The 25370-nt window shown below is 39.2% G+C and overlaps 1 protein-coding gene across 1 annotated transcript in view; it reads right to left on the minus strand.

Annotated features, from left to right (window-relative positions):
• fancc (FA complementation group C) overlaps window positions 1-23533 on the minus strand; it is a 28293-nt gene extending 4760 nt beyond the window's left edge. Inside the window, exons 1-12 of the mRNA XM_062417609.1 lie at window positions 23398-23533; window positions 19926-20174; window positions 15748-15835; window positions 15382-15476; window positions 9390-9497; window positions 9219-9283; window positions 8887-9051; window positions 8576-8732; window positions 4926-4981; window positions 4708-4807; window positions 2526-2601; window positions 1261-1363 (exon numbers count right to left, since the gene is read on the minus strand). Of these exons, the coding sequence (XP_062273593.1) occupies window positions 1261-1363; window positions 2526-2601; window positions 4708-4807; window positions 4926-4981; window positions 8576-8732; window positions 8887-9051; window positions 9219-9283; window positions 9390-9497; window positions 15382-15476; window positions 15748-15835; window positions 19926-20117 (1205 nt within the window). The 5' untranslated portion in view covers window positions 20118-20174; window positions 23398-23533. The remainder of the gene's footprint in view (window positions 1-1260; window positions 1364-2525; window positions 2602-4707; window positions 4808-4925; window positions 4982-8575; window positions 8733-8886; window positions 9052-9218; window positions 9284-9389; window positions 9498-15381; window positions 15477-15747; window positions 15836-19925; window positions 20175-23397) is intronic.
• Between the last annotated feature and the right edge of the window lie 1837 nt (window positions 23534-25370).

Below are 25370 nucleotides of genomic sequence, written 5' to 3' on the forward strand. Positions count from 1 at the left end.
TTCAAAGTAGCTTGGCTTCAGTTTTTCTAAGGTATGTGTATGAATGTGTACAACACTGTTCTTCTCCAAATCCCACTCAAACCACTGTTGTAAAGCAGACCTGATAATTGTCAGGTTGCTGTTCAACCAGTTGAAAAAAAACTTGGCCATTAGGAAGAGACGGAGGAAGAATTTTAATACATTTGGACAAATTCACATAACTACTGTTTTCAGAAAACGATTAGAGTGCACCACACACACACCCTCTAATAACAAGCTATTTACATCATAAGAGCTTTATTAATGTGCTGCAACTCCAGCAGTGGCAGCCAGTGATATTAGTCCCTCCCCCATTGATGGGCTGATCAAACAGACTAAGCATTTACACAAATCTGATTCACAGTTTGATCAAGAGAGATGGCAGGGCCCAGAAAATGGGACACGGCAAAATCATCATGTAGTGCTGTAAAATGTAAATAAGCAGGCAAATCTGTAGATATTCAGACAAAGAGCTGCAACAGAGTGAAACAGAAATAAGCAGCTGCAACAGCAAGACTATAACTTGAAGTTGGAAGAGGGATAAGGATCTCTCTCAGATTTCCCTAATACCATCATTAGAGCTCCCCTCCTTATCTCCCCTGTTTCCCCTTGGCTCCTAAATATGAACAGCAGCACCCTTCTTGCAGGGCCCTGGCAGCTGCATCTTTGCTCGGAGCAACACAACACACTACTTTCCCACCGCTGGCTCGGAACGATGTTTTGGGAATTTTGCACGGAGATTCAAAATGGAGTGGTGGTGGGGATAATGGGGACTGTTAAAAACCGCAGCTGGGGGCTATCAACTCAGCCGTCTCCGTCTCTAGGACATCGACTGTTTTATGCTTTTTATCCGCATCTCCTATCCTCTTTCTCTCTAAATCTGTCCAACCAAAGCAACTCTCTTTTCAGCTTTGCTCTATTTCCATCTAATATGATGTCCTTTTTTTCTCCGTCCACGTTCTCCTTTGTTCTTCTGCATTATTTTCCTCACTCATATTGGGCTCTCCAACACTTGTTTTCTCCACAGGTCTCTCTTCCCCAAGCTAATTGCCTCTAATGAGTGCTTGGGGGAGCCACACAGTGCACCAGGAACTCTCTGCTGTGATGTAAGGGGAAAATATCTGACTAACCACCCTCTCAACAGCAGCTAATGGAAATAAGGACACCACACAAGCATTCAGTGGGGTGGTAGAAGCAGACACACATTAAAACATTCACTGTGCAAGCTTTTCTCACTCTAACCTGGTGCTGCTGCCGTCTTCGTCTTCCTCCTCCTCCTCTGTCAGTCTCTGTAATGAGCCACTGAGCCAGTTCAGGTGATGTCTCCAAGACTCCTGAGGCATCTCTGCAAGAACAGATTCAGATTTACAGGTATGATTACTGTATTACTTGAAGCACATATTTGCACTTTTCAATCAATTACTATCCACACAATTCAAAGGCAACTGTCTATTCAGTGTTACTCAGGTTGCTGAATATTTAAACAGTCAATTTTTCATGTGGAAAGACTTTAATGGACATTTTTCTAACTAACAGAACAACTTCTCAGAGGAGAACTGGATAATATACTGGTAGTACTTGCAATTACTTTTCCCTGTTTTCCAGCTATTGTATTTGCATGCAACATTGTTATGTCAAAAATAACTTCCCTACCACAAACCAAATTTTGTACTAAAACCTCGCCAAACCGACTAACAAACTTTAACAAATACTTCAAGTGCTTGACATCTTGATTTCCCCCCCACCCCAGGCGATGTTTTAACAATGCAATGCTAAGTCTTAATTTACAACTTTTCAGCAGTGAGCACAAATCATGATAAAACCTCAAATCTTCAACTTTTCACAATATCATTTCCATTCAGTCTCCAGTGAAAAATAGCCCTTCAACACACACACACATACACAGTAATAATTAACTCAGAGTTCTGGCGGGGCTCCAGTGTGTCCTTAAATGGCTCCATTCATGTAAATCATTTCTGCCTAGAGGCCGGTCTGGCCACACACTGATAAGTACAGCTCCGCTCTGCCCCTGCGCTCACCTACTGTGCATCCGTCCAATAATAAAAGATTCCCATACATAAACACTGGAAATACATATTAAATATGGATATGGATTTTTATTAATGAGCAAGTTAAGAGGCCGTGTTGTGTTTGTGTAAGATGATGAAAGGTTTCAGTCGTCCACAATAAAGACTGCTAGTAAAAAAGCAGGTACTCATTAAACTTCTGCATCGATTTCATATGAGTAATGACACTTTGACACTTTGAGATATAAGCTTCATTCTGTTTCACATCATGTCAAAGCAATTATCACAGTTGTTAATTTATTGATTAGCGAGAGCAAAAAATACAAGGGCCCATTCACTCCGCTGCTGGAAAAGTTAAAGAATACCTGTATGGACCTTTTATCACAATTCAGGGTTTTGTGCATTGTGTCCAAATGAAACACTTTTGGACACACACACACACACTTGCAGGAATGAGTGTACATGTTTGTACATACTGACCTGAAGGTTGGGTCAAGAGAGGACCCAGCAGATTCTGAGGTGACAGTGGGAAGAAGGCCTTCAAAGATATACTCATCTGAAACAACAAAAAGCACAATTTTTCCTGAGCTTCATAAATGTAAATCATACGTACCTCAAACTCATACATCACTATGCTCTGAAACCCTGAAAAATGACATTTTGAATGGGAGGCTGTGTAACCGTGATACAGTAGGTGCTAATGTGTAATGTAGCGTGTAATAGGTATAGCGTTTATTGCAGTGACTGCAGCCATTAAATCAAAATCTACTGTAAATTAACTGCAGCACTGCCATCTATTGGTTAAAACAGGTAGAAAGGACTTCAACTATATTCAGATAATACATCACTCCTACATAGCAACACATCTGTTTCCTGACCTTATCACAACACAGTAATGGCATGCGAGTGCCAACTAAATCCCCACTGTCACACCGGAGATGTGGATGCATGATGGCAACAAGTTTATTCACAGAAGACAGCAGAGAGCCTGAGAAAAAGTTCAGAGTAAAGTGCACAGGGACACATCTGTGAAACAGCTCATAGAGGTTTTCACACAGTGCAGCTGATACATCTGTAGTAAGTTATTACCTGCAAAATGAGGACTTAAAGCAATTTGCATTTATTGTCTACAAGGAAAAGATGTGAACTGCAGTGTGTGAGCAGTGAGCTCCCTGCTGGAGACCAAGTGATAATTATGTGGAGGATTTATCAAAAGTTAAGTGATTTTGCGTGTAGAGGGGAGCAAACTGTTCATTGCATGTGCATTAAAGCCTGTAGCATAAAATTAACCATCCTTTCATTTCCAGGAAAGATGTTGGAAAAGAATCACTGGTATAAAAAGACTGAAATTATTTCCTTTTGTTCCACTCACTACAAAAAAGCAATATGATTTAGTTCCCTGATCACCAAATTTATCAAGTGTGTCATCAGAAATGCATCCAGACAATAACAGTACAACAAAAATGTTACCACATTTGGTGTATGGTGACAGATTAGGGAACGAGAAGGACAGCTAGATGCTTATTGTCATGTCTCTGCTGTCTGTAGTCACACCAGATTTAAATATTTTGGCTTCCATCAGCTAAAAAACAAGGCTGCCACCTGACAGATACAGAGTTTTAGAAAAACATTTTCATTTGTCTTTCCACAACAACTTCAACTTCAGTTTATTCAAAGTGAAAATCAACCAGAGAATCTCACACACACACACACACACACACACAGTATTGTTAATATTACAACAAGGTTGATGTTAGTGATTTTAAAACAGAGATCATGTAACCCTAACAGGGTTGGGGTAGCAATACTTCAAGGAAAAAAACTGCAAGTGATTTGGGTTCTCAGCCGTTGAAATTAGGAAAGGTCATAGTAAACAGAAAAAATATGGGTTTTCAGTCTGGATTTGAAAATATCAACATAGTTTGCCTCTGAAATGTGCAGTGCTAGATTTTTTGAGTTGAGAAACAATTAAGTAACCAGTACCAAGGGCATGTAAAGAACGTGATGGATTATATGGAGCAATAAGGCTGGAGACATATGAAGGGCCAGTCCATTTAACACCTTATAGTTAAGGAGGAGGAAATCAGTTCTTGTATGAACTTTGTGAAGACTCTGACAGCTGCTTTCTGGACCAGTTGATAATCTTTTGTTGCTATCTTAGCTAGGCCTGAGAAAAGTGCATGACAGCAGTCTATTCTAGATGTTATGAAGGCATATAAGAGTCTCAATTTGATAAAATGCAGCATATTTGGGCTATTTTACAAAGGTGGAATAGGCAGTTTGTGTATATACTTGATATGTGGCTCAAATGTAAGAGATGGATTGAATACTATTCCTAGATTTACAACTGTATGGATCTGAGAATTATAAATCAAGCAAAGACACTGCTAACAATCAATATGAATTACATTTTAATTTTTAAATTCATTTGCAAGGAACTGAAGCTGAAAGATTTGTGAAAGACAAAACATCAACACTTGTTCCAGCTTTTCAAATCAGCCTGAAAGACATATTCACTTATATTAGCTCATTGCTGATATTTCAGTATCACTGTACATGACAGCCAATACATCACAAGAAACTGAAGTGGAGAAATAGCAAAGAACTATTTTGACACAGTGTCACCATGCTATAGTTTGTCCACTGAGAAGATGAGGCTCACCTTAGGTTGCAACAGTGACAGTTCCCTGACGAAACGGTTGGTAAAAGTGTGGATGACAGACTTAACACACTCATTTCCTTCCAGTTGCTTAAGGATGGACCTGTCAAACACAAACACAAACACAGACACAAAGACAATATTATAGCAACACATCAACAGAATTTGCTAATAAACACATGAGCGTCATATCACCCTGAATCTGACTCCTAATCACTCACCTGAAGATGTCATTTACAACCAAGAATATCGAGCAGTGCTGAGCGCAGGCTTTAGGCTGAAACATAAATATTATACTAGTTTAGTACGATTGTAGAAACAATTCCTGCACAAATACTAAAACCCAACAGTAGCAATGATGGTAACAACACAAACGCTTGTCCCAAATGCTGACCATTGGGTGTCACTGTTGCATCATCTACAAACAATCCCCTCTACAGCACCTCAGTTTGTCCCTGTTCTCACTCTCTCCCCATTAACCACCCAGTTAACCACTCTGTCAGCCCTTCCCTCACACCCACACATACTCTCTCATCTCTGCCTAATGTACGCTCATCATGTGTTTTAGATTTAACACGTTCTAAAACGCCCCAGTGCAAACACTTAACAGCTGCACTGTTCATGTCTGTCTCCCCCTCCTTGTTTATACATCTTCTAGTCCTTAATTATTCACCCTCTCACCCCCCACTCTTATATAGGGACAATATGCTTCACTATAGGAGGAGCATGGGTGGTGTAGATTACAGGTTTTAATCATGTAGGGTAACACAGTAGTAGAAATAGTAAAATAATCAAACATCATATTCAAAAGATGCTATTTGTGTCACTAGTCAAAAATAAACGGTATCTTAAATAATGATATTCATACTACCTTTGCTCCATCTCTGACTGTAATGCACTAATAAGCTAGAACCTGGTTGTACAAAAAAGGGCCAGAGTACCAGACTGATTACAGTCACAGTGAGGTCAGACAGAACAGCCCCACCCAGTGTTTATGTGGTGTCATTACAACGTTGAAAAACAAGAAAAGTCCACACACTGCAGGTCCCAATGCTGGAATTTGCTTGGATATCACCAGCTTGACGTTTTGAGCACAATACTCTTCTTCACACACATTGTCATTACAACGTTCCAACATTCCTCAAATAAACACTTTCATGCTCAGTTTTGATATATTTCTTTCCTTTCTTGTTCTCTAAGACCAACAAAAATGGCATTAATCAAAACAAAGCAGGCTTTATATGTCTGTGTTTGATGGTTTGCATGGGCATCAACAATATGTTGGCATATGTTTGTGTCTGTCAGTGTACATCTGCGTATGTGGATTTCATGCCAGCGCGCATGCATGTGTGCAAACTGTCATGGTTCTTCCTAGTGAAAACAGATGGGCTTTTTTAGCGTCCTCCTCCATACCTTACCACTAACACTTCAAGGAGGGTCAATTACAGCACACAACAAACATCCTGTTTTTGGCAGTCAGGCCCAGGAAGTGAGTGTTTATTGTTATTGGGCCTACGTCTCACTGGATCACAGGGGGGTTGGACAAGCCAAAACGAGGAATGCAAGCCTAATTTCATGTTTCCCATTTTGATTGCAATTTAAACAAGACATTGAAATAAAGGCAAAGAGTGAGATGAGCCAGTCGGCTTAGACGCCTGTGTGTTGTTTTTTTTGTCCTTGCACGCATGTCAATTGCATTCACAGACACACGCATGGAACTCACTCTGACGTCCACACAACCTGAAGGCTAAAGTGAAACTTAAACGTTTGCCTTCCACCCACTTAACGCCAGACACGCTACGCCAGATGTAATATCATAAACAAAGCATGGCGACTAAAGATGTGTGTGAGAGGGTTTGTATGCATACATGTGCGTGTGAACCACCAAGGTGATAAAAACAGGGGTCAATCAGAGCTGGATGAGAGCGTAAACAAATAGATACATGACAGGAGACCTAAACAGTCAAGGATTGCCTCTGTCTCTCATGCACAGATACACTCACACACACACAAAATTGTAGTCAGCTGTTTACACAACTCCTCTTTCCAGCATACATACCTGATTAATATCTCCTACAAACTCAAGACAGAATCAAGTGTAATCAACAAGCAGGCATATTCCCATACATGCAGTGTTAGTGATTTATACATATACATCAGTGTGTTCCAATCTGTCTTAACATTTTAAGCAACCCTAACCCTAACCCTAAACTCAAAACGTGTGCATTGCTAGTCTGTTATGTACACAGCTCAAGTGGACCATCACCCTGGAAACCGGAGTGACCCAACTGACAAAATTAACCTAATTTAACGTGAGGTAAGATGGCAGGTAAATTTTAGTTTCTCTCAACATTATAGCTACCAAAGGCAAAGCAATCAGTAACAAATAGGATGTAATTTCTGAATGTGCACACAAGGTGATTTATTGCTGGGTAAAAAGGAGGAAAAAAAAGATTATTTTCAGTTCGCCTCCACTCACACAATGCTTTTTGTAGAAACCGGTTTAGATTGAGGTAGACGTTGGTGCATCTAATTTCAGTCTTCTGGAGTTGCCTTGAACACATTTTGTTATTTTATTGTTATCCTTGCTTTTCACAGTGGCAGCAGTAATTTGTCAAACATGTTCCAAGTCATTAGCCAAGACAAAAGAACACTGAGAGAGTGCTGGTATTTTTTGATATAGTAATAAAGGACATTGTCTTAAACAACAACTATTAAATCAAAAGTCAATTTTTAACTTTTTGAATTGGGCATGAGCTTAAGTTGAATGAAGTGCAGAGTGGCCAAAGACGCAAGTGACAGAGTGTTCAGTACTTACCCAGCACAATAAAGGCTGTGCAGCACAAGCCAAATAACGTGACATGCTGTTTCGAGCTAGCCAAATGATGTGAGATGCATGCAGAGCAAAGCCAAATGGTGTGAGTTAGCCAGGCAAAAACAGACAATAAAGGTCCACCAGTTGTGATGGAAAGTTTCCAAGAACTATGCATATGAAAAACTCCATACGGGATAATAAAATGAGAGGGTATAATATTCAAACTGTTTGGTTTCACAGTTTCCAAACAGTTCAAAGTGGAAAACACATATGGGGTGTGCAATGATTTCTGGTGTGAGACACTATAATTCAGGGCAGATGAGTCAAACTATGTACATAACAAACCCATTTAACAGCAGCAATATGTCACCAATTTATCAACAGTCTCAAATGCTGCCAATATACACAGCAGTTGAAAATGCAGAAAACTTCACGGTTCAATGGTACAAGATTCTAAACATTCTTTCAAACTCTTCACTGGAAAGCACTTTGTGCTTCTTTCTTGAAAAGTCTTCAAAAATACAATTACTATATTTATGTAGTTTATATGCAGTACTTGCCTAACTGTAACCCTTACTATAACCTTAACCTAACCCTAACCTTAAAATCTGACCCAACAATCAGCCATCCCTAATTAATTGTTCCGAAATCTTGAATTTGTCCCCAAAAGTAGCCTTTGACAGACTACACACACACACACACACACACACACACACACACACACACACACACACACACACACACACACACACACACACACACACACACACACACGCACACACGCACACACACACACACACACACACACACACAGATTGCATTACGGTAGCCCCTAACTCTAACCTTAAAACCAGACAGTTTATCTAAACATTAAGTAGTTATATACTAATAGTATTTAATAGTTAATAGTTGATACTTAAAAGTGATACTAAGCTGAAAGGCCACTTCAGAGTTCAGCTGTTGGACAAAAAACTGATTTTTGGTGCATCTCATGGTGTCTAGTCCCGAAATGCATTAGTGTGTTCTTTACAAGTTTATTATACAAACGTTACCCACCAGCAGTGACTGTGCCAGTTGCTGCTCCAACCTGTGCAGTGTTGACCCTGTGTTGGCGAGAACAGACTCCAGCAGACTGAGCACTGCTTCTTCTAGGCTGGACAGGCTGTGATACCACATAGAGACAACAGCCTGCTCCTCCAACAACAAGCAATTGCTGAAAAAACTACAGCACTTATTATCATACATCAAAACACATCAAAATTCAAAAAAGCTGTGATTGGACACATCTTTGAAGAAAACTGTTCTGCAAACATACTGTTACAGGCTAACAGGAAAGCAGATCCTGAGTCCCTCTGTGTTTGTTTTACCTGGAATAGGCGGAGCTCAGCGCATCCAAGAAGTCTTCGCTAAGAGCTGCCCTTGCACAAATCAATGGCCGCTGAAGTAAAGCACCAATAAGAGGAGCAGCCTCAGCACACGTAACCAGGGGGACACATGCCTCTGATGCAGCCAGAATACTGTCACATGAACACCTGCAAAAAGTTATTCACCTACTGTTAAGCATGGACAAAATCTATATTGTCATGAGCTTCTCATCAACTGTGTGCAAAGATAGGAATTCATACTTTGATGCATGATAAATGTAATATTCTTTGGGAATACTTTTTCAATTCTGAAGCTAGTTTCTACTTTGCTTTACCTCTGACTTATGTCGCCCAGCAAACTGCAGCCTTTTCCAATGTTTTCTTGCACTAGTGCCACCATCTGAAATGCAGAGTATAACAAAATTGGCATTTACAGCATGTCAGCATAAGCACGGGCAGCCTGTATGCAGGATGAGAATTTTGCAAAAGCAATGAAGAGCAAAAACCTTTCTGAGGACTTTGAGATGGTACTGTGTTGTTGGTACACCCATATGTTTCACTAATGTCTGCGTTGCAGTATCATCTTCTTCTGTGGTGAGCTGACACAACACTTTCTGTGGAAGGACAGCAACACAATATACAGCAGATGATTACAGCGGACAAGACTTGAATACAATATGCTACATCAAAGCTAATTAGTTACTGGAATATAGTATGACTCTGTTGGCGTCATTTGAAACACATGAGTGGAGAAAAGGCATTCCAGTAAGTGAGAATGTATGGACAGCATATGAGGAACTTCAGAAATGAACATTCTTTGTTACAGAGGGCCTTGGTGTTTTACGAGCATTTTTCAGAAGGGGCCTCATCATACACTGATAAAGCTAGACTAATAAACTCAGATGATTCTCCTGAGAAAAAAAGCTGTTCATAATGAAGGAACAAAGAAAGCGAAAACTAGGCTCGTAAGTCACAACATTACAAAATGCTTCTTAGATGTCAACAATTTCTTGGTAGTTTCTATGAAAAGAGTTATTAAGGGATGGTTTTTCTCTACAAATATAATAGATTGTATTCAATGTCAACATTCTTAAACATAAAAAGATACCACACAGCATTCAGTGGTTTAATGATTAATAAACTGAATGTTTGGCAAGAGTTCTCCTCATTGGTATTCACTCAGACGTGTGATGAAAATCCAAAGACCTATAACTTTAAATTAGGAATTGATTTAGAACCAGTCCTCTGTGTTCAACCACAATAAGTCTATACACTAGTACAAGCTGGAAAGTGTGATCCAACAGAAACAGCAAAGGCCTCACATCTTCGGCACACATCTGTTTTTACAAATTCAATGAACCAAAAACACAGAAACATCAACACTAAGTCTGCTCTTAGTGGTGTGGATGTTTCTGTAGATAAAAGGGGATCAACAAGACATGAGCAAAGAATGAGATGGAGAGAGTCACAAAATGTAGAGGGAAAAAAAACAAAAAGTGAAGGAGGAAAACCAAAATCCCAGGCAGAGGAGCAATGCAGTGCTGTTGGTGGAGCTGTGTGGTTTCTTTGGCCAGGTCCTGCAGCACGCTAAGATGCTTACCCTCCACATAGTCTCACAAAACAACCCCAATCACTACCATCTGAGCACCCTCAAACCCTGCACATTGAGTACATACAAAACCAATCACACTTATCCTACCCTTGGTAGGGAGGCACAATGGGGCTCGGGGAGAAGAGAGGGAAGGAAGCCTGGTTAGAAGGAATGGCGGAAAGAGGCTGGAACGCACAGCAATGGCTGCATTTTGGAACAGGGGAAAAAGGGTGTGGTCACCAGAGGAATGGGATGTAGGGCAAATGGATAGATGGATGGCAAATACTTTAGGTCAAAAGTCATATTTCTCTCACAGAAACCATCAACCGAGCTGGCTTTGGGGGCTTGGACATGTTGCTGCCATAGAAATTATCTCCTCCATAAATCTAAAATTAAAACTGAGGATATAGAAAAATGCACAAGGCAAAGAGTTGGGTTGGTTTTGATGGGTGCCTGTTAACAATTACTAAGCCATGATTGAATTCTCCCAAAACCAATGAAAGTCTCAAGTATAGCCTCAGATGGTCAAAACAGCAGAGACAAAAAAAAGCAAGATGAAATGAGGGAAAAAGTTGTGGAACAAAGTCAGGATGATAATGCTACATAAATCATAAAGTCATAAGAATTTGAGCTTGAACCTCGTGCACTGACATAAAGATATTAAGTTCATGTGCTGTCTTCTCCCAGTCTGTGTAATCTTTGACCACATGAATTTGAGGTATTTTAACGTACATAATTAAAGAAGTTGTGAGCAGTTTGTATTTCTCAAATCATCAAGATTTGTAATATTGGTTTTACTACAAATTTTCCAAATAACACTGGTGTAAACAACCCTTTAATAGCATCAAAAAACACCCATTCTTTTGATTCAGTTTCTGCCAAGTGTTGTTGTGCATGTTGAAATATCTTTGAATCAGTTTAAGAGTGGCAGCAGTTGCCAACTCTCATGAACTGTGCTTTAAATTTTAAAAATGAAGCAAACATCATACATTTGACTGATGTACAGAACACTTAGTCAAAGAGAAGAAACATAAAAGATCATTCAATCAGTAAGATCCATTAAAAGAGGGATGACACCTAAGAACAAACACACAGATAATCGTGTCTTTGATAAAGAAACTTTCATCTCCAACACAAAGTGTCACAACCAATGGAAGTAAAGAGACAGAAATATGTTTTTAACCTTGAAAACAACCACAGTGGCTCCAAGGCCTACCTGTGGTTCACCCTTTTTGACTCACTAAAGATTCACATCAAAGATGAAGCTATCAAACCATCCATCCTCCAGCCCTCTAATATTACACTCTCATGCTTTACTTATCTGTCATCTCCTCGAAGATCATGCTATGTTACTGCAGCACTGTGTGGTCCCCCTGCTAGTACAGGATGTAGAGAAACAGACCGTTTGAGCTAATGACTATCTGACATAGCCTGCAGCTATGTGGCTGTACCCAGCATTCATCAAACCCAGTGAGAACACTCAGATGTGGAGAGGAGAAGCAGACAGGGTGGAGTAAAGCCAAGACATGAGGGAGAAAAGGCAAAACACTCTGCACACCATCATAACTTAAAGAGAAAAATACATGTGGCTACTAACAATATAGGCAGTAGCAAAAGAAACAAACATATGTGATATTTAGGTGCCACTTAGCACCAGATCCTTGGTTTATTATGGAGGCAGCAGGAAAACGATGTTGGGGAGCAAAATCAGACGGGGCTAACAGAAAACAGGCTGCATTCTGCATTCCAGGACAGGCAGTCCAACACAACACAGACACAAGCAGAGACACAGAGACGGACCATCTCTGGCCTAAAACCATACATCTGCCCTGCACCCCCAGACAGGCTGTGCTGTGGTAAATAGGCTTTTATATCCTTCCCGCCATTCCCATCATTTGTGGGAAGTGGAAGCCTCTTCGGAGGAGAAGAAAGGAGAGGAGAGGAAGAATGAGAAGGAGTTGTTGAGTTAGTTGTGACTTTGTGCTTTTTGGACACTTTCATCTAGTGCCCTACAATATAAAATGCATGCAATTTTAGCATGAGTGGACCCTGCGAACCCTTTAAAAAAGAAGTCAAAGCTGTACTTAAACCACTGAGCTAAAATTAAGTACTTTTATACTAGGTTGAAAATACAGTTTCAACCTAGTTTTATATATTAATCAATGCAATTATTATTTGAGTAAGAGTCATAGGAAAAGACTTTCAGGGAGCTTCATCTGTAATTTTACAATAGGCTAATATAATTTAAACTTAAATCTCCTTGATCACAACTTGTCACCTAATTCTAACCAAACCAAAGAAAGTCCTTTCCCTTCACATTCAAAATGGGGCGAAAATGGCTTTACATGTATACATAGAGATTAAACCATGTCCTTTATTTTTTTTTTAAATAAAAACAAAAAACAAATGCCAATGTATGTGCATCAAAACGTGTATACAAATGGACACCCCATCCTCTTTTATCTGCACGTATTTTCATATACATCCATTAAAAGGCACATAAGACACAGACACAAACATTACCATGGACACATGCACTCCGCTTCCCCTCATGTGGGTCAAAGACCATCTGGCAAATTCAAGGTTTACTTTCAAGACACTGTTTTAATTAGCAAGATGTTTTATTAGATGAGAAATTAATCAAAAGAATACAAACACACAGTTAATCTGGCAAAAATGTGAAGGTTCCACATTGTTTATCATAAGCCATCTGTGTGAACCCTCTCAAGTTGAAAATTGCAGAATATTTTTTTCTCTCTGTTCTCTTTCCCTCCTTTGTGTGCGCGCCTTGAAAACACAGTAAAGTTACACAGTGAATAAGACCATCTAACTGTAACATAAAGGCCGATCCTTCTCTGGTGACAAGAGGCAGTGAAACAGTCAATTTTAATTTGCTTTGAAAATATGTTTTACAGTTTGGGGCACTAAAGACTTAAGCTAACAGAGACCCAAACTTTCTCATTCATCATCCCATGTCCCACTGGAGAGGAGACATAGAGGGCTGGCGAGAGAACTCCTATAAAAAGTAAATTAGACAGAAAATCTGTTCAGCAGCCCAAAGGCAGTCAAAGAGACATTCTTTTAAGAGTGTTTGTTGAAAGAGTGATAGTCAATCTGCACATGAAGACGGTCCAGAACAAATTAGCATACAAACAACAAACAGACTAGGCCTGGAAGTAATGAGGAAAGGCATATGATGGGCGAGTGGAAGAGATGATAATAACCACAGACTGCTGTGAATGGGACTCACAACTTGATTTCTCAGTTAATACTCTAAAAACTTAAAAATTTAATTCTCTAACTTAAATTCTCTAAAAAGAATTTTGTCTTGTTCTTTTCAAGCTTCCTGTGGTTACAATTCAGTGCATGTTTAATTTCTGTGAACCAAATATAGACACATTTGTGGTATCACAATTGACTGTGTTTATTGGATTATGTGGATTATTTTGCCATGTTTGGAGGATGGCTGCCTCATCTGATCAGACATCATAAATAAAGAGTCACTAAAGCACATTTCAAGATCCATGTTGTACAAAGCACATGTCTAAGTTTGAACAAAATAGGGTTCTTGATCTTATTTTACATGAATTCTCTCTAAATATTTGTTGCAACTGCTGCTGTCTAATTTTAAACAGAGCAAAGAACCCACCCCTCCTCTTTCTATCCTCCGATTACAAAACAAACTAGAAACCCTACCTTGTGGTTGTATGGCTTCGCCAACTAGTCAAGTTGCAGTTCACATCCATGTCTGTCCAGACTCGTATAATATTTTTATTGAAGAGCTTGAGGGAATTTAATAAAAGGTATAAACTGTATTTTCCTTGTATGTGTTCACATGCTTGGTCAATCAATCTTATTCTGATTGAACACAACGTTGTAGCCGTGACAGTACACAAAGTTTCATGTATGGATGTTGCTGCAAAGAAGCTACAAATTCTAAAACTGTTGAAGCTTCACACATATCTTCAAGCCCCCATCAAAGAAGATCTAAACAATCGCCACAGTTTCAAGGTGGGCACCTAAGATGGGTGTCATCAGTTTAGTATCTGACCAAATGTGAAATATGGTAACAATCTTCTCCTCTGTTCCTGAGTGACGGTGTTGAATAATAGTCAGAAGAGTGCAGAATATTATGATGTCACAGTGAAGTTGAAATTTTGGATATAAAATGTCATCATTTTATCCTATGAAACATTTGTGTGAAACTTTGTCACAATGAGTTGAGTAAGGGCCAAAAACATGTTCTTTGAGGTCACAGTGACTTTGCCCTTTGACCACCAAATTCTAATCAGATCATCCTTGTGTCCAAGTGGACGTTTGTGCCAGATGTCATGAAACTCCCTTCCGGCGTTCCTGAAATATCGCTTTCACAAAATTGGAGCGGAAGTGAGGTCATGGTGACCTTGTCTTTTGAGCATCAAAATATAATCAGATCATCCTTGAGTACAAGTGGACATTTGTGCTGAATTTGAAGCAATTCTCTCAAGGCTTTCCTGAGATATTGCATTCATGAGAATGGGTCGGACAGACAACCCAAAAACATAATGGCTCCAGCCACAGCTGTCACCAGCATAGAGGCATAAAAAAGGTTGTACATACAGAGATAAAGTCATTCATAAATGAATTGAAGATAAACTTTTGAAATGAAAAATATTTACATATATACATTGTGGACTTCTCAATGAGGGAGAAAGAGTACATGTCATTTTAAGGATTTTTGACAAACTAAGTCAACATTTTTTGTGGAAAAAACATATCAGACACATTTATAATTCCAAGCAGAGCATTTTTATATGTCCTAAAAAATGTAGGGAGTTTTTGGATTTTTTATTATTAGTCACTATTAGTCACTGCACTTTCGGTTCTGTATTAACAGAAAAAGAGGGATAGAGAATGCCAGTCCATACCCGTATCCACTGGTTGGCCTTTCCTTCCACAGCATTGCTTGGATGCTCTGAGTACAGTCCCCACAGACACTGGAATAGCAGCCTTCTGCTTGTAGCTGGAAACAAATTAACACCATACTATACATGAGTCACTACACTCTCCATCAGAATTAAAACTTGATAATTGAAGCAGCATTAAGCTTTGACAGTGGTAGATTTCTGGTTTTATGTCACGCCCCCCTTTACAGAATAAAACACAGTAGTAAGTATTAATAACACTCATCTTTGTTCAGAAGTTCTGAAAATCTGAGCACAGTTCAATTACTCAAATCCTCAAAATGTTGTTCACTGATTCCCAGCACTTGTGAAGTGAAAGGATGCACTCACCATCAGCTGTGACATAATGGTTCCAGCAAAGCCGGCCTAGAAACTGGCCTATGACAGGTAGCCGCTTCATGGTCTCTGTTGTGGAGCTCTTAGGGACAGAACAGACACACAGAGAGAGGAGAAAATCAATGTAAGACATGGTTTTAATTTTTAAGACTCTTACACATCTGAGCCTGGAACTTCGTTTAAACTTAAGTGAGATAGCAATATGGTTTTATCATGTGGCCAACAGAAAAACTAAATTCTCTTTCATCCCCTCACTATATTACAGATGTTAACACCTCCCCACCTGTTTTATTCTCTTAATTTATTCTTTCAAGCTCGCAACCTCGCACACTATAAGATGCAAACATTCACAAGTCGATATAATGACTGAGAGAACTGGGCATATTAACAGACACGTTCACTTACATTACTTTGTTTTCCGTGTTTTGGTCATATCACAGCTCCCACCATAACAGTAATAGTGAGAGATACACAGAACAGAACAGGGCTCTGGTAAAGGGTGCTATACCTGTAAGGGTTTAAGTATGTGTGTGTCTCTGCCTGTTTATCCAACTCACAACAGAGCATGTGATTTATTTCACCTCACAGCCAATTAAAACAGCCAGAAGGTTTGAAGCCAGAGTAGCCACCTTTAATCTCGACTCCCTATACATTTTAGTTTTGAAGAGATGTACAATTTCCCCAGATGTTTAAGAATTAAAGGTTTGGAGAGGATCTTATCATTTGTCAGGACAGACTGAAATTAATGGAAAAACTAGACTGGGTCTACCTGAGTGCGAGTGACTCGTAAAAACAGACTGTAAAACATCACAATCCCTATCATCTAAGACGGGAATGAAAAAGAGCGTGCATTTTAACACTGTTTTGGCAGTGCACCAGAACCTGAACCATTCAATATGTTACTTATAGATTAATGCACAAAAAAGCGTGTTTGTTATAAAAGTCTTTGGCATTATTTGTGCCAACACATGCTGGAAAGATGACAAACACCTAATGTCTGAATTAAACTGCTTCACAATTAGGCTTAACTGAACTGTACATTGTTTTTGTTTTACCATTATTGTTTTTCTAGGTTTAATACATACACACAGGCCACGTCATGTTTTACAATATGATGAATGAGGAAAAGATCAAAGAGGTAATGTATTAGTTTATATTTACAAGCATATGTCTGCACACGTGTGAATTAATCGTATTTCTGTGCATGTACATTATTGCTTATTATTGAATCCTTATTAAGAGCATGTCATATGCTTCAACTCCAAGTTAATTAAGTTCTACATCACAGGAGAAGCTCACACAGAAGAATCTGATATGCAAGTGGTAATTGAAGCAGTGTGCCCTTACTCAGTTTGGGGTTTTGGTGTTGGTCTATAAAATGTTGCAAAAATGGTGAAAAATGTCTTCCAAAGCCCAAGATAGTCCTCAAATGTCTTTTGTCCTGACCAAAAGGCCAAAACCCAAACATTATTTAGTTTACTTTCATAAAAGACTAAATAAACCTAAAAATATTCACCTTTGAAAAGATGCAATCAAATGTGGACATTTTTTCTTAAAAAATGACGGATCAATAATCAAAATAAATACTTTTTTTTGTCAACTGACTATTTGAATTCGTCTATAGGTTTCCGAGTGGGCTTCACCCACCTTCTCCATGAGCTTATCACCCCATCATCATCATTATCATCATCAGAATTAATAGCTTTTTTAAATTCAAGTAGAGCCGCTATGAGTTGGCAATTAGTTGCCGAATATTATTAACCCCTCACTGTTTTGATAAACGATTAATTGTTTTTATTCTTTTTTTTCTTTTTCTTATTCCAGCTATCTCTTTGGATTGTGGACAAAACAAGACATTTGAGATTTATCTTGGGCTTTGAGAAACAACTATCCACATGTCTCACAACTGTCTGACATTTTATGGACCAAACAATTAATGGATTGATCAAGAAAATAAGATTAATCAATAATGAAAAAAATAATTAGCTGCAGCTCAAAAAAAAATGTTTAATTTTATGGGCAAAAAAAAAAAGTTACCACTTTTTAAACAGACCTTTATGGAGTTTTTTTTTGGAGCCAACATCTAACAGCATAGGTATTTATAGGGTAAGAAGAAAAGAGGAGGGGTAACAGGAAGAAGAAAAAAGGGAAAGATGGGAAAGAAGTTTGTTGCTATGTCAATATTATGCACCAATACAACGTTTCATCAGAAACAAGCATAAAGGACCCTCTAAGTAGTACGGAATAAAAGTACAATTTTGAGGTAGCTTGAGGCCTATATGTTCAGAAGGAGCATCAGACAGACACAAGGACTAACTTGACTCATTCAAGTGGATGAGATCACCATTAATGGGAAGCAGAATGGTAATAGGCCAAGTAGGGTTCCTCTAAAAGCCCCCACTATGCCCCCCACAACACCATCAATGCTGTCTGGAACACAGCTCTCACACTCGCCTTCCTAGAAATCGTACAACACATGGTAAATGTTGTGTGTGTGTTTGTATGCGCATTTGTGCGTCGGTGATGCAGCTGAAAAGGAATGCTCATTTACAATAAGGACTTTACAATGCTTTGTGGCTGGGGACTGTAGAAATGCTCATAGGAATGAGCCATCACAACAGAAAGTAATTATCACTGACTACAAGCGCCAAATCACCATCAAAGGCTTGTCAAGATTGTCCCTAATTACAAAATGTGAGTCTGTATCTTGTCTTGATTATGGACAGAAGTGAATTATCACTATACTGGCCAGGGAGGTAAATGGGAGCAGTTTATAGACATCTTTGGGCTGTCTAAAAATGAAGAGAACAGTGAGGAAACGCTTGTCCCTGACATCACTGAGGCACAATCAGAGTAGTGCCGATAATAAATAGCAAAGTTACTATGGTGAAGCACATAAATATACACTAGAGTGTGTTGGACAATTCCTCACACCCTCCATCTATTTTAGGTTAATGCTGCGGGATTTTCCTATCAATTTCCCTGAGGAGTGGTGTAATACTATATTAGTAGTTTAGCAACCGTGTAAAGAAATTAGGGGATTTCTATAGTGACAATATAACATTAGAGGTGCCAACTGTCAGCAAGTCTGCAGATTTCCTAGAAATCAACATTAACTTTGAGTAGTTTTCATCTTTGGGCATAAGCCACAAGAAAGTTGTTAAGTCATCAAAGGATGCAGAAAGCTGCCAAGAAGCAGGCTATCCTCAGCTGGTCTTTTATGAGCCTGCTGCCAGGAAAAAGGATTTCAATCCAATTAAGCTATACGATTCTTTTTTCTCTCTTTGTATCAGCTCCATTATCCTAAACACACTGAAACCTCTGCATGACGTATACCTGAAACCCTGCTAACAGAGAGGGAGATTTTAAAAAAAAAAAAAAAAAAAAGAAGGCTCACACAAAGATTGATTCTAATCATCACCAGTGTTACAGTAAAAGTTACGGACTTTAGAGAATCACAAATGGAAGAGCACCAACAAGAAAAATATTTATTTCGTGAGAAAAAGAGTACATAATGTGAAAGAGAAAAGGGGTTATAAAAGTACCGAGACTAAGAGCTAAGGAGAGAGAGCTGGAAGGAGGAGGCAAGGCCTAGTAACACTGAAATCTCACAGTCCTGCACCCCTCCTGTCCTCTGCCCCCTTCCCAAATTTGCTGGACCTGATATGGGGATACATTAGGTTAGTGCTGGAGGTCCCAATGCGGCTATTACCTGACTAACTCAACACTGCGGCACTGCCAGCCAGACATACACACACAAGCCTATGCAGAGCACAGAGCTGCCTCTGTTAGCAGGTCCCTACCAACGCTGGTCTTGCTGTTCATGCCCTGGTTTGGACAGAGAGCGAGCATGTGTATGTTTTTGTGTGTGTGCTAGATGTGCTGGTGTTGGAATTAACTTAGTGCTTCATTAATCTGACGGCTGTTTGGCTGGTCGGCCTAATTGATTAACTGTTTTAATTTATTCCAGTGGGTAAGGGGTTCGGAACCTGTAAAATATGCCTCTTAGTAGATACCGCCAACTTTATTGGACTCAACAGGCATCTGGGAAAGTATATTGTATAGAAGCAGAGCTATCCAAATCTGTGTATATAAATCTCAGAGCTTCTCATGCATTGTAACAAGGTGGACAATGGAAGATACCACTTCAACTTCTTCCTGTATCTGCTCACCGTATTGTGGATGTGTGTCAGAAGTTGCTGGAGGAAATCCCTCAGTCTGCTCAAGTGTAGGCAGGTGTCTTTCCGAGCATCCGGACTGTCAGCCTGGCCCCAAGCCACCGCTTTCTCCAGCCAGAGCTGCATCTCCTGGACATCCAGCAAGGGCTCTGCCTTTTGTTGGAGCGGGACCAGTGGCTGAGACATTGGTCTGTTTGTCCAGGGTCTCGTCCAGGTGAATTTATTTAAGAGTTAGGGGAGATCCTTGGTGAGACAAGACAACAATAACATTATCAGAAATATCTTAAGATGACCTTCACAAATGTCATAAAGAATTAGCTCACTTTTATGAAATAAAACATTAACCTTAAAGAAAAAGAACAGATGCCATTTCCTTGCAGAAAATGATATTTATGTAGTATGTGGCTATTGTTCAGGCTTTCATCTACAAACTGAATTAATCACAAGATGAGAGGCGATGAGAGGACGTGGGTGGCTTACCATCACTACTAAATGATTTCCTGGGAAAAATGACTAGGCATTTATAACATGACCTCAATATTACATCAGTTATGAACATACTAGGGATGTTTCAGTCCGTAAACTAATTCTTACCCAAAATCTAACCCATTCAGGTTTCGTATAAAAGAATAATTACAACTCAAAATAGAAAAAGAAAGGGTCAAATATACAGGAATGTGTAGCTTATAAAATATTTCTGTACTGCAAATTCTTTTAGCATAACTGAAAAACAATACACTAACAGTTATATCAGCCTAACATTAACAGTCAGGCTGCACTTTATGTGTGGCCCACACCATCCAACAACTTGTATGAGAGCAGAAGTGAATAATATAATAAGTGGAAGCAAGAATAAGTAGAAAATAAATTGAGGCAAAGAGCGTTAATCTGGTTAAGCTCCTATTACCACAGTCTAATGATCAGACTTTAAAGCTCCAGGCAATCAACCCTTCTCAAAAGCTCTCTCTCACAAACACACACAAACACATACACGCACACACACAAACGCCTACTGAGAAATAAACAGTACATTCTTCACTTTTTATGACGATGGGGAGAAAAAAACGTGTGGGGTGAGGATGTGTTTTGTGTATGTATATGGCCTGAGAATAGTGTGTGTGTGTGTGTGTGTGTGTGTGTGTGTGTGTGTGTGTGTGTGTGTGTGTGTGTGTGTGTGTGTGTGTGTGTGTGTGTGTGTGTGTGTGTGTGTGTGTGTGTGTAGCCTATTTGTTTTTTTTGTTTTTTTGCCATAATAACAGGTCTGTGTGGGACACCACAGGGTTGTGTTTTATGATCACCTCGTTACACACGATTTGTTTAATGTCTTGCCATCATCTCTGCTGGAAAGCCCTATGGCTCGCTCATGTGAATATATAAATACTCATTTTCGGGGAGGAAAAAAAGTCCAACCAAATTAGGAACAAACGCCTCTTGTTGACTGGTGTTGGGCGCTCAGTTCTTAGTAAAGCAGAGGTGGAAAAGAACGGATGCTGGTTACCCAAGCAGCAGTTCCACTCACAGTCTCTATCATGCTCAGGCAGTTACATGAGCACACATGAGTATATACTGTACTAACACAAAGTTGTAAATTTGCACACATGTCGGACACGCACAAAAATATGTACATGCACAAAAATGCACTCAGCTGTCGGTCTGGTGTTGGCTGAACACATTCTGGAGCAGGAACAAGATGTGACTGGTCAAATATTATCTTTGAAGATTTGTTAAACTAAACTTGTGGACTTTGGGTAAGGGTGAGTTTGCGGTTCCAATTATGGGATTGTTGACATTATTTCAGTATAATCAAATCAGTTAAACATCACTTTATACAAATTTACTTCTGTATGCTGCAGTATATTATATTTAAGGACACCTGGATTAAATTAAGAGACTAATGTAAGGGCTGTCTACATGATTATCTAATAAAAGTAACACTTTGGTTTTGTTTTTTTTCATTACTTTACCCCAACTCAACATTTATCCCATATCCACATGCAAACCCTTACTTGCAAATTAAATGAAAAACATGAATAACTGTGCAGAGTAACATAATCGATAAAGAAGCTTCCATGAATGTTACGAGGGGTCATTACATGGTTTGGGGGAGTATGACATCATATGCTATCGCCTTGACAGTCACAAGATCCTGATGCAACTGAACACCTATAGGGGATACTGGACTGACATATTAGACAGCCATCTCCACCATCATCAAAACATCAAATAAGACATTTCATTTTGGAAGAGTGGTGTCTATCCCTCCCTGTGGTGGCCATAAAATGAACCCAGTACCAGGACTGGTCCTGCTCATCATTTTCATCATTGATTAATCTGTTCATCAGATTTTTCTTTTAATTAATTGTTCTATAAAATTTACCCTAACCCTCAGCCCAATGCGACATCTCTAAATTGTCTAAAAGCCAAAGATAATCGAGACAGATGCAAATCCTCATTAGAGAAGCTGGAACCAGAGAATGAATGAAAAATGACATTAATGATTACATGATTTTTAAAATAGTCATGGCTTAATTCTATTTGATCAACTAATCCCTAAATTTAATAGTCATTTCAGTTGTACTTATCACAGCTTCCTAGAGCCCAAGGTGGCATCTACAAACTACTTAAGCAGGAAACCCTGCTGATTTTTTAAAATTATTTTTTTTAATGAACCAGCTAATCTACTAATGGTATACTGTTTCTGCACAAAACTTGAAATTAGAAGGGAATATTTCCCTCTCTGAAGAGACGATATAGAGTTGGAAATACAAACCATATTTATCCACTAAAGCAGGAGGAGTCTGACAGGACTCTCCTTTAAAATGACACGAAAAAAGAAACATGTTTTGGTAAATCCTGGTTATAATACCTCTAAAAACACAAACAGCAGGGATTAAAGCAAGAAAGGTTTTGTCAGAAAAGTTGTCCAGGAGGATATAAAAAGATAAACTATAATAAAATATAAAGTAAAAGTAAAGTATAAAGTAAAAGTAAATGAATTAAATTAAATTGTATAGGAACTTAAAACTCAGGCGTGGTGTCTGACACACACACACACACACACACACACACACACACACACACACACACACACACACACACACACACACACACACACACACACACACACACACACACACACCCCTTTGAAGCAAGTAAAGAAAAGTAAAAAGCCAAGTTTTTTTACCTAACACTAAAGCGTGCAACAACTACACCACACCACAGGATGCCAGTATTCCCTCTATTCTCGTGCAGTTGTGCTTGGTGAAAAATGATGTCGGTTCAATATAGAGATGCAAAAGAACCGCTGATATACACTTACTGTATCTTAATAACTTAATAAATACATCGCGAGTGAACTGCTCCTTTGCCAGGAGCGACCATTATTTCAGCTTTTAGCTTGTTCGCAAGGTCGATCACTTCACAGACATATGATTGTTATCTACAGCGCTTTCAAATGTGGACTTACATGTACATAAAACGCACAGACACCAAACTGAAATCCCCAAAGAGCAGGCGTCAGCTATATTCATTAATCATCTCTGTCTTCAACAATTATTCGGTCTTCGTTCCGCGGGCTTCGTCTCGCGATGTAAATAAACTGAACTTCCCTCTTTTCTCAGACGTCCGAGTACGGATGAAGACTATTGGCTGAGAGACGCAGGACGTACACCGCGACGTACTGGCAAGGCCTGCTGGGAAATTGAGTCACATCTCTTCAACAGGTGCAGGTGGACAAAGTAATTCAAAGTAATGTAACTTATTACATTTGATTACTTTTTGATTACTTTTCACTTACTAAAATTACTTTTATATTTTCATTTTATAGAAAAAAAAGAATAGGGAAATATCATACTCTAAATACAATATTTATCTATTATGATTAACAACATAACAGGAACTCCTTGCACTACAATACATAAAATCCAATACAACATTACTACAAACAAAGGCCAAGTCTCTAGTTCTTATTCTGATAACTGGCTTAATAAATGTATTCCTTACCTTACTCAAGCTTCTTTGTGTTAACAGCAGAACAGATCCAGCCACGCTGAATGAAATGTATTACATTCAAAGACATTTCTACTGGTATTTAATTTACATGACATACTGGTACAAGTATCTTATCTGTTCAAATATATGATTGGTTAACCTGGCTTAATCTGAGCATTGTCAGTCATGCTTTCCAAACTCTGATGAAATCTTAATCGAATCATTTAAGCTCTATTTTAACATTGTCTGATTTTTTTAATACAGTGCGACTTATCGAGTTGGCCTCAGTTTTGAGATAAACCTGTTATCCACTCATTAGCCTTTCATGGGTTGAAAAGAGTTTGGGAGTGCCTGGAACAATGACCCTGCTGTGTGTGTGTCTCAGTATGTGTAATACAGAAATGTGTTAAATGTACCTACTCTACATGCTCATGTTCTCATCTTTGTGTGTGTGTGTGTGTGTGTGTGTGTGTGTGTGTGTGTGTGTGTGTGTGTGTGTGTGTGTGTGTGTGTGTGTGTGTGTGTGTGTGTGTGTGTGTGTGTGTGTGTGTGTGTGTGTGTGTGTATGTGTATGTGTGTGTGTGTCTCATACATTTCAGGGGTGAGGGTCCAGAGGGTGAAGCAGAGTGCATACCATGGCCAGGAATTCAGGGGTCCCGGAGCTTGTCCCTCTGGAACCCAAAGCAAACTTTGAAGGGTTCCCGGCCTGTATGGCTCGAACTGACAAATCACCCAGAGGCTCCATCCAGACCCAGAGCAGCCTAGCACACTGCACCAGGAAATGGTTGTTTAAACATATGTAATGTCATGTGTTTGAGTTTGTGCATGCATGTGTGTGTCTGTCTATGTGCAAAGGTGCCTGCATGAGAAAGAGATTATATACAAGTGTGGGTTTTTGAACAAGCGCACACATGCACACTTGTCTCATATAACAACGTAGTTCTTGTGCATGTGTCTGCGTGTGGTCAAATGCGGTGGTGACTGTTTGTGTGTGTGTGTGTGTGTGTGTGTGTGTGTGTGTGTGTGTGTGTGTGTGTGTGTGTGTGTGTGTGTGTGTGTGTGTGTGTGTGTGTGTGGGTCCAGGTGTTTGCACATATGTGTGAGTGTGTTCAATTTCCCCTCTTATAGTTTGGTGCCTGTGGCCTGCTTCCCAAATAGAACATGGAAACTGTGTGTTCAAATGTCTGCGAGGTGCACCCCCCTCCCCCCCCCCCCCCCCCTTTTACATTTTCTTTTTAAAATTTTCCTTTAAAATATGCTCAACCACATCTGTTTGAAACTGTAAGAAGTCAATATTAGTTTTTGTATGATTCAGTATGTTCAATTGAGCTTTGTTGCTTCGAAGTCTTCTAGAAAGATTATTCAAAGAAATATGTGCCAGTCACAGTTTTTCCTCTGCCATCATTTATCAATATTTCATTATCTGAAATGATGACTCAACATGACATT

The sequence above is a fragment of the Scomber scombrus genome, chromosome 4 (assembly GCF_963691925.1).
Source record: "Scomber scombrus chromosome 4, fScoSco1.1, whole genome shotgun sequence".
NCBI lineage: Eukaryota > Metazoa > Chordata > Actinopteri > Scombriformes > Scombridae > Scomber > Scomber scombrus.